Raw genomic sequence first — 14727 nt, 5'->3', positions numbered from 1 at the left:
GGAAGAAGAAGAGGTTTATTAGGGCAAGTGTCAATTTTTGCAAACGAAGGGGAAGAGTTTAGCTTTCCTGTTGTCTTGTAATGTGATCGACCGGATATTATGTTCGAATTTTACTGTGATTTAATTATAGGCAGTTTCACTCTTTCTCAATAAACGTAAGTACACGAAGTGGTAGCAATTTTGGTGCCGAAAGTGCAGTTCGCAAAACTAGAGCAACGAACGACAACGCATCGCAGTTAATCTGCATAGTAAACAACGGGACGGGGGAGCTATTGAGATAAGAAACATCCAGTGGATGCTGTTATCTAATAAGATAGCATCTGATATAGGATGAGTGGGAACTAGAAGTGATTCTATTGCTGGCAATTGACGCATTTTGGGAAATATTTACAGTTTACTTAGCGACCGAAAGCTCTACAAATAGAATTGGATCGTTTCAGACTTGGGCAAAAATACTCGACGACTCTCTATGGACACATGGCAGGTTGCAGTAAGGCGCACGCTTTCAAGGCTGCGCTCTTCGTTTGCTTTTTATTACTCTTGTTGAACATACTGAACTCGCATCTCGATGCTCGCTCCAAAGAATCGTTTTCGTTCTCACATTCGAGGTAAGTTGGAATTTTTCCTTATGCGTTTTTATCGATTGCAATTGCTTTACATAATTAACGACTATCGACATTCCATCTTTTTATAGCCATCACTGGCCGAAAGGAGCGAGGATCGGGTCGGCCTCATCGCCGCAAAGTCACAACAACTCGAACAATATTTATACATTAGTATGGAACGCAGATAATACCTCGTTGAGGAACATTACATTCCATTCGCCACTAATTAGCAGTCAAGCGAACAATGGCATTTTATTGATAGATAGTTCAGATTTTAAGAGAAAATTCCATAATCATAAATTAAACCCACAAAATCAAACGCAGCTAATGAATGCCACAAAACATACAACGACAAGCCCCGAGGCCGTGGAAGTGACCACAAAATCGGGCCTGATTGATATGGTTATGACCACATTAGGATTTAAAATGTGCCCTTTAGTGCCACCAAATCTGGGTAAGTTTTCGTTATATTTCATTTTCTGCTCGGTTCATATACTTATGGCCGTGGGTAGAGACGATGTTGTTCAAATGACTCAATTTTATTTACCGAAACAGTCATTAAGTGGGGTTTATATATTTACACCATTTGTTTAAAAGTGTGATGATTCTTCAAGATGAACGGTTAGCCCGTAGTTATTTATAACGTTCCGTTTATCAGCCGCGATAAATGTGGTGCTCTCCCGTGGAAACTGGATACTTCTGCATTATCTTAAATGTACTCGTAAATGGAATTTGTCAGTGTTTCGAGAGTGCTCAGGTCGTTGGCAATATAATTTAGGGATTTTTTGAATACTGACGAATTTTAAATTCAACTCGGAATGAATCTTGAATTATATCTCAGCCAGGAACGTACAATTTTTATGATTGAGTTCAATTGCACAATTGAGTCGTTGGCTAACTAATTTTTGGGCTTTGTTGTTTTTAATTGGAATTGTCGTTCTCCCTTGCGTTTCGCTTTTAGTTTGGGGACCAAAAAATTTGCTGAAAGGATCAGTCTGCTTATTATCATCATCAACGGCGCAGCAACCGGTATCCGGTGTAGGCCTCCCTTAATAAGGAGCTCCAGACATCTCGGTTTTGCGCCGAGGTTCATCATTTTGATATGCCTAAAAGCTGTCTGGCGTCCTGACCTACGCCATCGCTCCATCTCAGACTTCTTTTTCTACCATAGATATTGCCCTTATAGACTTTCCGGGTGGGATCATCCTCATCCATACGGATTAAGTGACTCGCCCACCGTAACCTATTGAGCCGGATTTAATCCACAACCTGACGGTCATGGTATCGCTCATAGATTTCGTCGTTATGCAGGCTACGGAATCGTCCATCCTCATGTAGGTGCGGGAGCCAAAAATTCTTCGGAGGATTCTTCTCTCGAACGCGGCCAAGAGTTCGCAATTCTTCTTGCTAAGAACCCAAGCCTCCGAAGAATACATGAACACTGGCAAGATCTTGTATAGTAAGAGCTTTGACCCTATGGTGAGCCGTTCGAGCGGAACAGTTTTTGTAAGCTGAAATACGGTTTGTTGGCTGCCAACAACCGTGCGCGGATTTCATCAACGTAGCTGTTATTCGTTGTGATTTTTGACCCAAGATAGGAGAAATTATCAACGGTCTCAAAGTGGTAGTCTCCTATCTTTATTCTTCCCATTTTCGATTTTGGTTGGTTGGTTGGTTTTCGATGCTGACGTTGCCACCATATATTTTGTCTTGCCTTCATTGCATAGGCCAGTAGTTGGGTGGACTTAAAGAGGATCGTACCTCTTGCATTTACCTCAGCATCACGGATCACTTTCTCATGGGTTAAAGAGGACGTATGATAGGGCATTCCCTTGTCGTAGACCGTTTTTGATGTCGAATGGTCTTGAGAGTGATCCTGCTGCTTTTATCTGGCCTCGCACATTGGTCAGGGTCAGCCTAGTCAGTCTTATTAATTTCGTCGGGATACCGAATTCTACCATGGCCGTGTACAGTTTTACCCTGGCTATGCTATCATAGGCGGCTTTGAAGTCGATGAATAGATGGTGCAACTGTTGTCCATATTCCAACAGTTTTTCCATCGCTTGCCGCAGAGAGAAAATCTGATCTGTTGCTGATTTACCTGGAGTGAAGCCTCTTTGGTATGGATCAATGATGTTCTGAACGTATGGGACTATCCGGCCTAGGAAGATAGCGGAGAATATCTTATAGATGGTACTCAGCAACGTGATACCTCTATAATTGCTGAACTGCTTGATATCTTCCTTTTTATGTATGAGACAGATAATGCCTCTTTGCCAATCGTCGGTCATTGATTCGCTGTCCCATACCTTGAGCACAAGTTGATGAACCACTTGGTGTAACTGGTCGCCTCCATATTTAACTAATTCGGCTGTAATTCCACCGGCTCCTGACGACTTATGATTTTTAAGCCGATGAATTGCACGGACAGTTTCTCCTATACTTGGTGTGGTAGTAGCATTTGTCCGTCGTCTTCAATTGGCGGGACCTCCAATTCGCTGATATTCTGGTTGTTCAGTAGCTCATCAAAGCACTCAACCCATCGCTCCAATAAGCCCATTCTGTATAAGGCTTCATCCTGCTGACTTGTTGGTAAATTTTCCGCGCCTGGTGCGGTTGCTCCCTGTACTTTTCTAGTTCACAGACTTGTTGGTTTTCCCAGGTTTCCTTTTTCCGTCTGTGAAATCGCTTCTCCGCTCTACGGATAAGTCTTTGCGCGTGCCCGCGTTCTTTGAGAAAGTAACATTACTCGGTATGCAGCATTCTTCCGTTACGTAGCTAGCTTACATTCGTCGTTAAACCAGCCGTCCCGACTTTTTTTTCCGGCTGGGGCCAAGTATCTTTGTGTCCGTATCAATGATAACGTTCTTCAGGTGATTGTGAAGATCATTTGTTGATGCTTCATCTCCAGGACCTCTATTGACTGCGGTTATTGCGGCATCCATTTCCCTTTTATAAGTGTCGCGGAGGGCTGTGTTGTGGATGGCTTCAGTATTCACTTTCACCTGATTGTCAGAGAGGATTCTGGGTGGTGTTGTTATTCGAGCTTGGAGCTCCACGCCAACGAGATAGTGATCCGAGTCTATATTGGCCCCCCTATATGTTTTGACATTCATCAAGGCAGAGAGGTGGCGGCGTTCAATCAGCACTTGTTCAATTTGGTTGAAAGTGGTCCCGTCTGGAGAGGCCCACGTATGTTTGTGAACCGCTTCCCGCGCAAACCAGGTACTTCCAAAAACCATTTCGTGCAATACTGCTATCTGAATAATGCGCAGTCCGTTATCATTGCTATGGGCTATGGGAGCTGACGTATCGCTTGAATACGGGCTCCTTCCTTACTTGGCTGTTGAAATCTCCAAGTATGGTTTTGATATCATACTTGGGACAGGCTTCGAGGGTCCGCTCAACTGCCTCGTAGAAGGTATCCTTCTCCGACTTTGCAGTCTCCTCTGTAGGGGCGTGAACGTTAATGAAGCTTATATTCCTAAATTTGCCTCGCAAGCGCAAAGTGCATAGCCGTTCGCTTATATTTTCAAAGCCGATAACAGCAGCTTTCATTTTTTGGCTGACTAAGAAGCCTATTCCGAGCACATGGTTTACTGAATGGCCGCTATAATATATGGTGTAGCGGCTTTTCTCCAGGAAACCGATCCCTGTTCGTCGCATCTCTTGCAACGCTGTTACATCAGCCTTATTTTGGGATAGGGTAACGGCTAGCTGCTCAGCAACATTCAGTCTGTACAGGGAGCGCACGTTCCATGAGGAAATGCGCAAATCATTAATCCGTTGTCGGGATCGTCGTTGTAAGATCCATCCTGTCCGAGGCTCCTTTTGTGGCTTCGTAACTTCGGTTTTCCGTGTAGGATTGTCAGTCCTACCCAACCCCCAACCTGGAGGACCAGTTAGTACATTTTGTCCCGTTTTTAGGCTCGGGAGACTCGTCTTCATCCTTCTCCGTCTGCAGTTTTTCATAAAGAAAGAACTTCCAGCGATCACCACGTGGAGGTGGAGATAGGGTTTGGTTCAGCAGATTCAGCGGGCTTTTCCCAGGTTTTATGCTCCATCGTGGGTACCAATCCATGTTTCGCCCTGGAACCTATACTATCCTTTGACCACCTGCCTATGGTAAGAGACAATCCAAAGGGAAGGAAATTTCAAATTTCTCTCGGACAAGAACGGACTCAGCTATCAACACAGACGGGCGCTGATTGGTTTGGCAGGCTCCTCGATAACATGGGTTCCCTGATTGTTGAATTCTTCCAGCCTGAGTACCGGTCGTACATTCCGGGTTTGATATAATGTAAAATGGTGTGACGGCTTGGACTGCTGTTCTCCTTCCCGCGACACTGTGTTTTGTATTCTGGTAACCTTAGCGTCAATAGAAGCAGACAAGATTTTGACTACAATATTCCGGGAAAAAAGTGAAATGCTACGTTTCAGTGGGAACTTTGATATAGAGGTCAATGACACATTTCATAAGCAACTGGCTGCTGTACGGGAAAGACTTCCCTTTTGACGGGATCCTCTATTTTTTTCCGAACAAAAAGGTTCTTTAATAAAAATATCAGTACCAAATTGGTTTTATCTCGGGTACACTTTAAGTTATCAGCCAGATACCTAAAACAGATAAAAGTCGGAAATTTCAGAAATCCAAAGTTTTTTTTTCATAGAGTACAGGATGATTGTGAAGATTTCGTCACGGTAGCCTTATAGGTGGAGTTTTCATTGGTTTTCCTTTTGTATCCTCCTCTACTGAGTACATCGGTTAGTAACTTGCGAATCATGGCAGAACAATTTGCGGAATTTAAATTTCTGACCCACAGCATTCCGCCGTAGTAGCTATAGTCTGAGCCTTATGGCAATGTAAAATGTCGCATGCTCACATCAAAGTGAAACCACTACAAAACGGAGTCTGACAGGGCTACTACTATACAATTTTCCTTGATATCGGTGTCGTTCGTCACGCTGCCTTGGCGAGGTAATAAGAGAGCTTTAATAGTCTATGGGATCTTCTTTCAAACATTGACTTACTAATGAAAACTGCGCCAAGGAAACCCTTGTCGAATTCCTAGGCCCATGTCTACCTACAACCATATGTGCGGATCGCCGCGCGTGAGTTTCAACGATTGCAGTGACAAAATCGAATTCCGGGATATCGGAAGAATCGAAACTTCAGCGCCTTTATCAACCAGGTAGTTGCGCCGGCTGAAGAGGTGGTAAATTATGAGGCGACACGGTGCTGCATTTCCGGTAGCTGCCAGAGGTCTCGACAAGTCTAGTTTTTTTGATGAGAAAGTACAGGGGCTGCTTAATTTCGTGGCACCAGAATGCCCAAGTACTTGTCAAAGGTCCTGATCACTTACTACACAAACGCTATTTTCGGGAGGTGGATCTAGATCGAAATCTGCTCCTACTTACCGAACGCAAACCGACTGCCTCTGTCAATTTAGAAACAGTAGATGCTAACTCTGCCACCTTTCCAACCTGCGCTAAAACGGCGGTGCCCGTATTGCCACGGCAGTTGGTGAGGGATTCGCCTCCATTCTATCAGTGGACGTGTTGAGGGGAAACGAAAATAATAGGTAAAAACCAAACTGAAACGAAACGAAAACGGGTGATATTCTAGGCTGTCGTACGGACGGTAGCGGTTCAAATCTCACTGATGGCGGTGGGATTTATATGTCACCCGACGTCGGATACCTGTCGACTCAGTTGTGAGTACCTGAGTTAAATCCAATTAGGATAATAATTACAGACGAGCGCAATGTTTACCACATTGCCTCCTACTGTAACCCTGAAGTTTACCGTTACGGTATTGAATGAAGTGCTCTAACACATTTCAAGCCTCTGATCCAATTGGATTGTCGCGCCAACGATTTTTTTTTTGTTTTAATAAGTTAGCAGTTGTTATAGTAGCAGTAGTTGTTGTAGTAGCAGTAGTTGAATTGTGTTTGGGTAAATAAAATGTAAAAAAAAATATTCGACGGGTTCTTTCTCTTGTATCCTTTTGTTGTTGGGGAGTCGTATCCGATGTCGTCTACTTGGACCTGGCAGTGGTTCGGCTGTTCCGAGTTTTCTTTTCAATTGGTTTTCGCCATAAATTCGATCAATTTTAATCACTAGAATCGACGAAACATTTGCTGCAGTTCTTTTGCATTATTTATTAACGCCAAAATAAAAACCGACACTTCAGTTGCCCGTTTTGCGTAAAACAAAACCTTATTAAAGTCGATTCACTGTTTGTCACACGCCAAAACCGGGTGTACAAACGAAATTGTGAGTGACATAAATTTACGTGAAGTTTAAAGGGGGCTCCCCATATATGCAACGGGGTATGTAATTTTTTTTTCATATTAGTTTTGACGTAAACTGTAAAGGAGTCGAAATGTTCATACCTAACACGAGACAAGGCTCATTTTCGGAAACTACCCCATCCAAAAATTAAAAAAAAAATAAGTTTATATAAAATCTAGGCCTCAAAACATGTCCCATTTCGATATCTCCTCAAATAAACTTACTCATTGATTGAAAACTCCATTTAAGTTCATACTGCGTGTACTAATTCTGCATAATACTGTCAAGTTTCGTGAAAATCCAGCTATTAGTATCAAAGTTATAGCATTTCGAATTTGTCAATTTCACGCGAATTTACTGCATATTAAGCCAGGCAAATGCTGACGTCATAATTAACGAAAATAATTGACATTCCAGTGTAATATTAAAGTTCCATTCATGAAGAATCCACTTCACCCTGGCGTTTTTTCGTATCATTCTAGCACCACGCAACAATTTAGTCTATAATATAGAGCACAATCCTGCCAAGTTTGGTGGAAATCGCACTATTACTAACAAAGTTATAATAGGTCAAAGTTGCTACTTCTTTGCAAACTCAAGACTTTCAATGTCAATATCACCCGAAAGTGGATATTATCATATCATATATGCATCTATTACGTGTTATGTACTAATGGGACAAATGCACACTCAAATGTCTTTATAAAAGAGATACACAAAACCTTTCATACCTGAAGCTGTTGTAGGTTAAGTTCTTCACATTTGCTAATAATATAAAACTCCGAATGTGAAGCATATAGTATGAGGTTAACTATTATCAGTGCTTTCCACCAAATTATTTATTTAAATGGCTTTCTAAAAAATAGCGCGCAATGGAATTTTTAACTATGTACGTATCGCTCCTCACATAAGGAAACAGAAAACCTTTTATACCTGAAGCGTCAAGCTACCGGTTTCCCGACTTGTTTATATAGTAATATTCTTGCAGATTCATTATCGTAAATGCAGCTGCAGCTATGCTTTCTACTCATACCATTGTTCCAAAATATATATTTTTTGTCATCGTTCCAGATGGACCAATTGAAGTCAATACAACATCAGAACAAATGGAAATAATCGAACAACGCTACCAAAATATTCTTCTTCCTGGCGGCTGGTATCGTCCCAAAGAGTGTAGGGCACGCGATCGTGTCGCCATAATTGTGCCATTTCGTGATCGTTACGCACACTTGCCAATATTTTTGAAAAACCTCCATCCGTTTTTAATGAAACAGCAAATTGAATATGGCATTTTCATAGTTGAGCAAACCAATGGTAAACTGTTCAATCGTGCTGCTTTGATGAACGTTGGCTTCCTGGAGGCTTCAAAGCTCTTCGCCTGGGATTGCTTTGTATTCCATGATGTCGACTTATTACCTTTAGATGATCGAAATTTATATACATGCCCGGATCAACCGCGTCATATGTCAGTTGCGATTGATATATTTGGGTATAAGTAAGTAAAATTCTTTGGATAGTGTGCTACTGTGATTTTGCAATAAATTTAATTGAAAAAATGGCTTCTTGCAGGCTTCCATATAGTTCTATATTTGGTGGGGTTTCAGCTATGACAAAAAGCCAATTTAATGCTGTGAATGGCTTTTCGAATTCGTTTTGGGGTTGGGGAGGTGAAGATGACGATATGTCGAACAGGTAAATGGAAATACAGTTTAACTTCAAATATACGGCTATAGGTTCATTAAGAGACAATCGATAATGTCTAAATTTTACAAGTAATATTATTTTGCTTTATTGCCAGAACTGGTGATATTTGAAAAGGCTATAAATTATAGATTATTATTGCCTCTTTGTAGTATTTTTTCTTTATTTTTAATTTTGTTCGCTGTAATATCCCTATTACACATAGTTTGATATGAAAATCGTATTTGAACTTTCAACCTTTTAAGGCAAAAAATTTAAATGTAATGCACTGTTTTAGAGCAAAATATTGGTTTTACTAGTGGTTCTTGATTCAACACACGATGTCATCGAAGTTAATCGTATGTTCTTGGGTTTAGTTTCCATTTGCATTCAACTTTTATTAACATTGCTTAATTTTAAAGTTGTGTAGGTAATTTTCCGTAGCATACAAAATTATGCCGCAACAATGAGCAAGCGGTCATTAACATACATGTTTCAAAAATATCCTCTGATAATAACAAGTTTTGTTTCGTTAACCCTATTTCTCTGTTTTTGCTGGTGTCCCTACTAACATATATTTTCATGTATTCCTTTTTTGTTTCTTTTTTCGTAGCTCTGCATGTAGGTAGTCCTCCATTTTGGTTCCACAATTGGTTTCCTTACTAACAGACAATGCAACCAAAATTCCTTCCACATTTACTGAAAACTGTTTGAATTCTAGATTAAAACATGCTGGCTTCCATATATCACGATATCCAGTAAATATAGCGAGATACATGATGTTGAATCATCAAAAAGAGAAAGCCAATCCAAAACGGTTAGTTGTTAACTGAAATTCATCAATGACTTTATAATCTCTACTTTGGCAAACTTTTTACTATTGCAGATATGAAAATCTTGCCAATGGTTCAAAAAAATTTAGGACTGATGGCTTAAATTCCGTTAAATACGACGTTTATAGTTCGAAAAAGTATAAACTTTTCACCTGGTTCCTTGTAGAATTAAAAATGCCCGAACATAGATGATGATATGATGATGGCGATGATATTATGAACAATTCTTATTGCAATGTATGAATCTCTATAAATCTCCAATATACAATAGATTATGCTTTCCATTTTTTGTCTTGAGTTCTTTCAATATTTGATTGAACTTCGTGTTTCTGGAATTACTATAGTTAATTTTATTGTATTTATCTGATATTCCATTGTCGATTAGACAAGTTAAAAAACAGTTAGTAGTGGAGTCTACGAGCAAATATTTTAAAACCATGAGTTTTAGATATGATATTGTTAAAATAATAATTTGATTTTCTAGATTTTTACTAAAATTGGTATTTTATTTATCGGAGTCATATTATAAGCTTAGATTGTTTCAGGATTCGGCACTTACAATTTAGGATTTGCGTTCAACAAGTCAGATGCCCACATTTACATACATACTCGCTGCTACACCTGCAAATTCGTCTTGATTAAAATTTTAAATTTACATTTCTCAGAGATAAAAATGTAAGTTTTCGCCAAGAAACCGATGCTTTGATATTCAAAAACGGATTGCAAACCAACAAAGTGTGGGCGGGGGGTGACAAAGTGAAATCAGTTTGTGCATGCGCTTACGAATGAATTGTATGCAAGGCGACATGCGCATTTATTTTTATTACAGAAGATACCGATGGATTGTTGTGTACGTCTATATTTTTCCGGTGCCTACTTGTGTGTGTGTGGTGGGGGAGAAGCTACAACTTCTGAGCACTCAGGCCGTGTTGGCCCATTGTACTCGCCACCTCCGTCCAACGGAATATTCCGAACTCGTTAACGTATCGCAGGATTTCCGTTAGTCGTATCAAAAATCTGATGTCTAATGCGTCCATAGGCGGGGCATGCACATAGGAAATGCTCCGTGGATTTCGCTTCCTCATTACAAGAAGGACACATATCATCTTGAATAATTCCTATTCTGAACATATGCCCAGCTAGTGAATTATGGCCTGCATGGAAAATTTGGTGTGTTGAGCAGCATTTAGGCTCTGCCACCTGTCATTGTGGGAAGCTTGTTCCCGGTTTTTGAAAACAGACTTAGCCAATGCTACTGATACTCCAATTGCTGGTTTTGATCCCGGCGTATGGGGGATTGACCCCTCTTTCGCTAAAGCATTCGAGATTTCATTTTCCTCTACGCCACAGTGACCAGGTACCCAGAGTAGTTCCACCGTATTGAATCTAGAGATAGAATTCAAACGGTTTCTGCATTCCTGAACGATTTTCGAGGTGATCAAAGGACTACTCAACGCCCTCAATGCAGATTGTGGTGCGCCTGCCCTTCAATCGCGGGTCAATCACCCAGTTTGCCGCCTTCGGCTTGAGAAACCGTTGCATATTGTACCAAAGGAAAAGCCCACTTCTCGTTTTTATTCCCACTTCTGTTTTTGAGCCATCGGTGTAGAAGACTTCAGGGTAACTTCATATCTTCTACCAAACAGATGTATGGGGACACGAGAATCAGAAGGCATTGTAAGAACTGTATTCAGTCCTCCCAGTAACTCTTCCAATGCTCTGTGCCCCCACATCCGTTGTTTCCCCATAGATATAATCGAATTAGTCTATGGGCTGCTCTCATTGCGGTGCTTTGAATAAATATATCCAGGAGCTGCAAATGTAGTAGTGCATTCAAAGCTGTGCCGCATGTCGTGCTCATGGCACCAGTGATACCCAGACACACAGTTCTTTGCAGTGCGGCTAGTCTACGATGAAAACCTTTTTATCTCACCTTAACCCACCACACTACGGATGCATAAACGAACATCGGCCTACCATATGAGGGCTGACTCCCCATGTCGAGGCAAAGGTCCGTCGGCACAGCCCATAAGCTGTGAGAGCTCGTTTCATCTTTACCTCTACAAGTTGGTTCCAAAGAGGTTTTTTATCTAGAGTGACTCTCAGATATTTCACTTCTTCAGAGAGTTGAAGGTTAGTACCCCTCATCTCAAGGAGGCAAAGTCCATCCAGTTTTCTCCTTGTTGTGAATAATACCATTGTGGTTTTATTTGGATTACCTGAAAGACCATGTCTGAGGCACCAACTGTCTATCACATCAACGGCACGTTGTATATTCCTACACACCGTTCCAAAATCCCGATCAACAGCAAGCATAGCAACGTCATCAGCATAAACTTGAGCTTGTATTGGAAAATTTTGCAGTTCGCATAGTAGTGAATCGATCAGCATACTCCACAGAAGTGGCGAAAGCACACCTCCTTGGGGGCAGCCCTTCGATGCTTCTGCAGTCAGATAGCGATTGACACCCACCTCAGCGCACAGTAATCTTTCTGAGAAAGCCTACTTACTAATATAAACTACGACACAACGTAATTAATAAGAATATAGTGAATAGTCAACCGACTATCGAATTGACTATTAACAACCACGAGAGCAGAACTATAACTCTCTTCTAATAAAGTTGGCAACTCTCGAACATACCAGTCCGCCCGCCCCTAAAGACGACAACTTTGGCGTTTCAATCCCACATAAGTCATTTTACAAAATATAAGATTTGCAACGGAATGCGCCTTGAAAAAGTACATTTGCAAGGAGTTAAAATTCGAGGCAAGAGGAAAACCATGACTGATTGAGTCTTCATTTGGTATCCTCTCTAAAGGGAAATTGAATTAGAAAGCTTACTTTCACTCTACTATTATTTAGGATATGTTTTGGTGGAAAGGAGTAATTGCAATTCAATCAAATTTGGACATCACATTAGTCATAGTTCGAACGACCTTTGAGAATAATTTAAGCCAAAGTTACGCAACATCAGTTCGCTAAAGGTCGTAATTAGAGTTCTCCTAACTTTTTTTCTAAAGATGGGATCCACCACGTATGGAGAAGTTCAAGTTAGCGATTCAGTGAGGAGTGTATACAGATCGCAGTGCGCTAGCCGGTGAGCAGGATTATCTGGGGCTGCTTTTAGTTTTATGATGTGAAAGGATTTTCATTAATTGATGGAAGAGTCAATGGTCCAGCCTATAAAAGAATCTTGGAGGAGCATCTGATACCTTACATTTACGAGCAATATCAGCATTCAAGTGGGGTCACTTTTCAGGACGGTTTTGTGCCCTGTCACAGGTCCCACATTGTGAGTAATAATTTTTTTCCCTTACTCTAGTTGTTTTATAAGAAACATTGAAGGTTTTTCAATTATTTGCCTTTTTTTGCTTTGCAGGTGCGCAACTTTCCGGGCGAAAAGTCAGTAAAGCAGCTGACTTGGCCCGGGAACAGCCCGAATTTAAACCTCATAGAAAAGTTGTAAGCACTAATGAAGAAAAAGGTAGCAAAACAGAAGCCAACAAGCCAACATGAGCTGGATTTAATCCTCTTAAGAACGTGGAATAACGAAATTGACCTGCAGATTCTGCAGAATCTCATTTCACCTATGCCAGCGAGGATAGAGCAAACGAAGGTGCAACGAAATTCTAATTAAGCATTTATGAATTTATTGTTTAGTTATTAAGTAAACGAGAAAAAAAATTATTGTGATACGCCGAGTTTTGTGATTGTTATGGAATATAAACCAAATTTACTTATTTTTTTCCCAAAAACTATATTTAGTGCAAAATATCAATCCAAAAAAATTATATTTTTTCTCAAAAATCAGATTTTCTTACTGAACGGATTTTTTTGCCCAGCACTGTATATTATGACCGATTTTAGCCCATTTTTTTCGTAAACTAACGCCATTTTGTTACAAATCGACATTTTCAAAAAATCGTACGTACGTCATTATGTTTTTATGCTTACTTTAGGAAACTTTTTGCTCTAGATAAAAATTTACGACCTGCAGACTTTCGCCCATGGAGATCATTCAAAAAGGAGGTTTCATTTAATCAACTATTGTGCCATTTTTTTCGTATGCATTAAGCCTAAAGGTACAACCCACAAACTGCGCTGCAATATCTTTGTATGGTTTTGTAGATAGCAAGAAGACTATACACAGGAGGTGAAATTGTCTAGGCAAACCTTGAAGTTTTGCGAGACAAAAAATATAGCGTCCGATGGGCGGGGCTTCTCAGTTAGGATCACAGTTGCGCTCTGCGCATCATCATTGGTATTGGTTCCCAGTTTTGTGATGATGTTTGTGCATCTGGCCGCGTTTGATATAGTAATTTTCCAGCTTGGTGCCAAAACCAATCGTAGAAGGCAGCGATGCGAATAATATTCCAATGGCACTTTATCAATTTCTTATTATATTTATCTATGTATGTATTGATTGTTTATAGCTGGTTGCTTGGTTACATAGATTCGCACACTCAGAAGTGCTATAGAAACACGATACACAATACATTAATGTTTACGCAGAACGCACTACGATCTTGATTCGGCCTCGAACCAGATAGTTTATTTTTTGTCCTGCTTTTTTTGACAAGTTTCACCTGCTGGGTATAGTCTTCTTGGTACAAACCATTGAAGACGACTTGCATTCGTATCATACGCAGTCAAACGAAAAATACCAAGTGATCCTAAATTTTATTAACGCTTTCTCATTGGTTTGTACATTACCAAATAGGAAAAATTAGCCTTAAATTGAGGATAGGCTCACCAATTTGCCTAGCATCGTTCGTACTCAAAACGGTGGAGAAGGTCATAGACAACTACATTAGAACTAACGTTCTAAAGCGTAATCCCCTAGGCAAATAGAAGTACCGACAGGTACAAATTCTATGGTGAACACTACTCAAGGCTGTCGACAGGGCGGGGTACTATCGCCGCTGATGTGGAGTATGGTAGTGGACGAACTCCTGGACGTGCTAACCAACACTGGAATACAAGTCCAGGGTTACGCGGACGAAATTGTTTTAATCTGTAGGGGCAAATGTGAAGACACCCTATGTGATAGAATCCAAAGTGGACTAAGGGTTATTAATGCCTGGTGCAAAAACCACCATAATACCATTCACTAGGAGACGTAAGCTTGATCATCTGAGAGCCATAAGATTACATGATATGGAGAGAAACAGAGGTCAATATTCGGAATACACATGTCGGAAAGATGTCTTGTAGGCCCACAGCAGGAGAAAATGGGGTTGCAGTCCGAAGATACTATTATACTTTGGATATATACTGCTATAGTAAGGCCAATGATTACCTATGGAGCGGTA

At 40.6% G+C, this 14727-nt stretch overlaps 1 protein-coding gene across 2 annotated transcripts; it reads left to right on the top strand.

The window, feature by feature from the left end:
• Position 1: 1 nt before the first annotated feature.
• On the top strand, positions 2 to 9909 carry LOC119654460 (beta-1,4-N-acetylgalactosaminyltransferase bre-4). 2 transcript variants are annotated; one of them, XM_038059874.1, is made up of 7 exons: positions 2 to 155; positions 441 to 608; positions 695 to 1059; positions 7971 to 8394; positions 8469 to 8591; positions 9193 to 9200; positions 9301 to 9393. In XM_038059874.1, the coding sequence occupies exons 2-7, from the start codon at positions 478 to 480 to the stop codon at positions 9303 to 9305; spliced, it is 1056 nt and encodes a 351-aa protein (XP_037915802.1). In that variant the 5' UTR covers positions 2 to 155; positions 441 to 477; the 3' UTR covers positions 9306 to 9393. The 2 variants fall into 2 exon arrangements, with proteins under 2 accessions (XP_037915802.1, XP_037915801.1); XM_038059873.1 differs by lacking the exon at positions 9193 to 9200 and adding an exon at positions 9466 to 9909 and having other exon boundaries at positions 3 to 155; positions 9301 to 9396.
• Positions 9910 to 14727: the final 4818 nt, after the last annotated feature.

Source organism: Hermetia illucens, chromosome 4 (assembly GCF_905115235.1).
Source record: "Hermetia illucens chromosome 4, iHerIll2.2.curated.20191125, whole genome shotgun sequence".
NCBI classification, from domain to species: Eukaryota; Metazoa; Arthropoda; class Insecta; order Diptera; family Stratiomyidae; genus Hermetia; species Hermetia illucens.
This window is presented reverse-complemented; position numbering and strand designations above follow the sequence as displayed.

Bases quoted from the DNA above. Each gene is read 5' to 3' on its own strand.
- LOC119654460 (XM_038059873.1), top strand. From the start codon at position 478: ATGGCAGGTTGCAGTAAGGCGCACGCTTTCAAGGCTGCGCTCTTCGTT. The intron at 609-694 runs GTAAGTTGGAAT...ATCTTTTTATAG, and splicing joins TTTTCGTTCTCACATTCGAG to CCATCACTGGCCGAAAGGAG. The intron at 1,060-7,970 runs GTAAGTTTTCGT...TCATCGTTCCAG, and splicing joins TTTAGTGCCACCAAATCTGG to ATGGACCAATTGAAGTCAAT.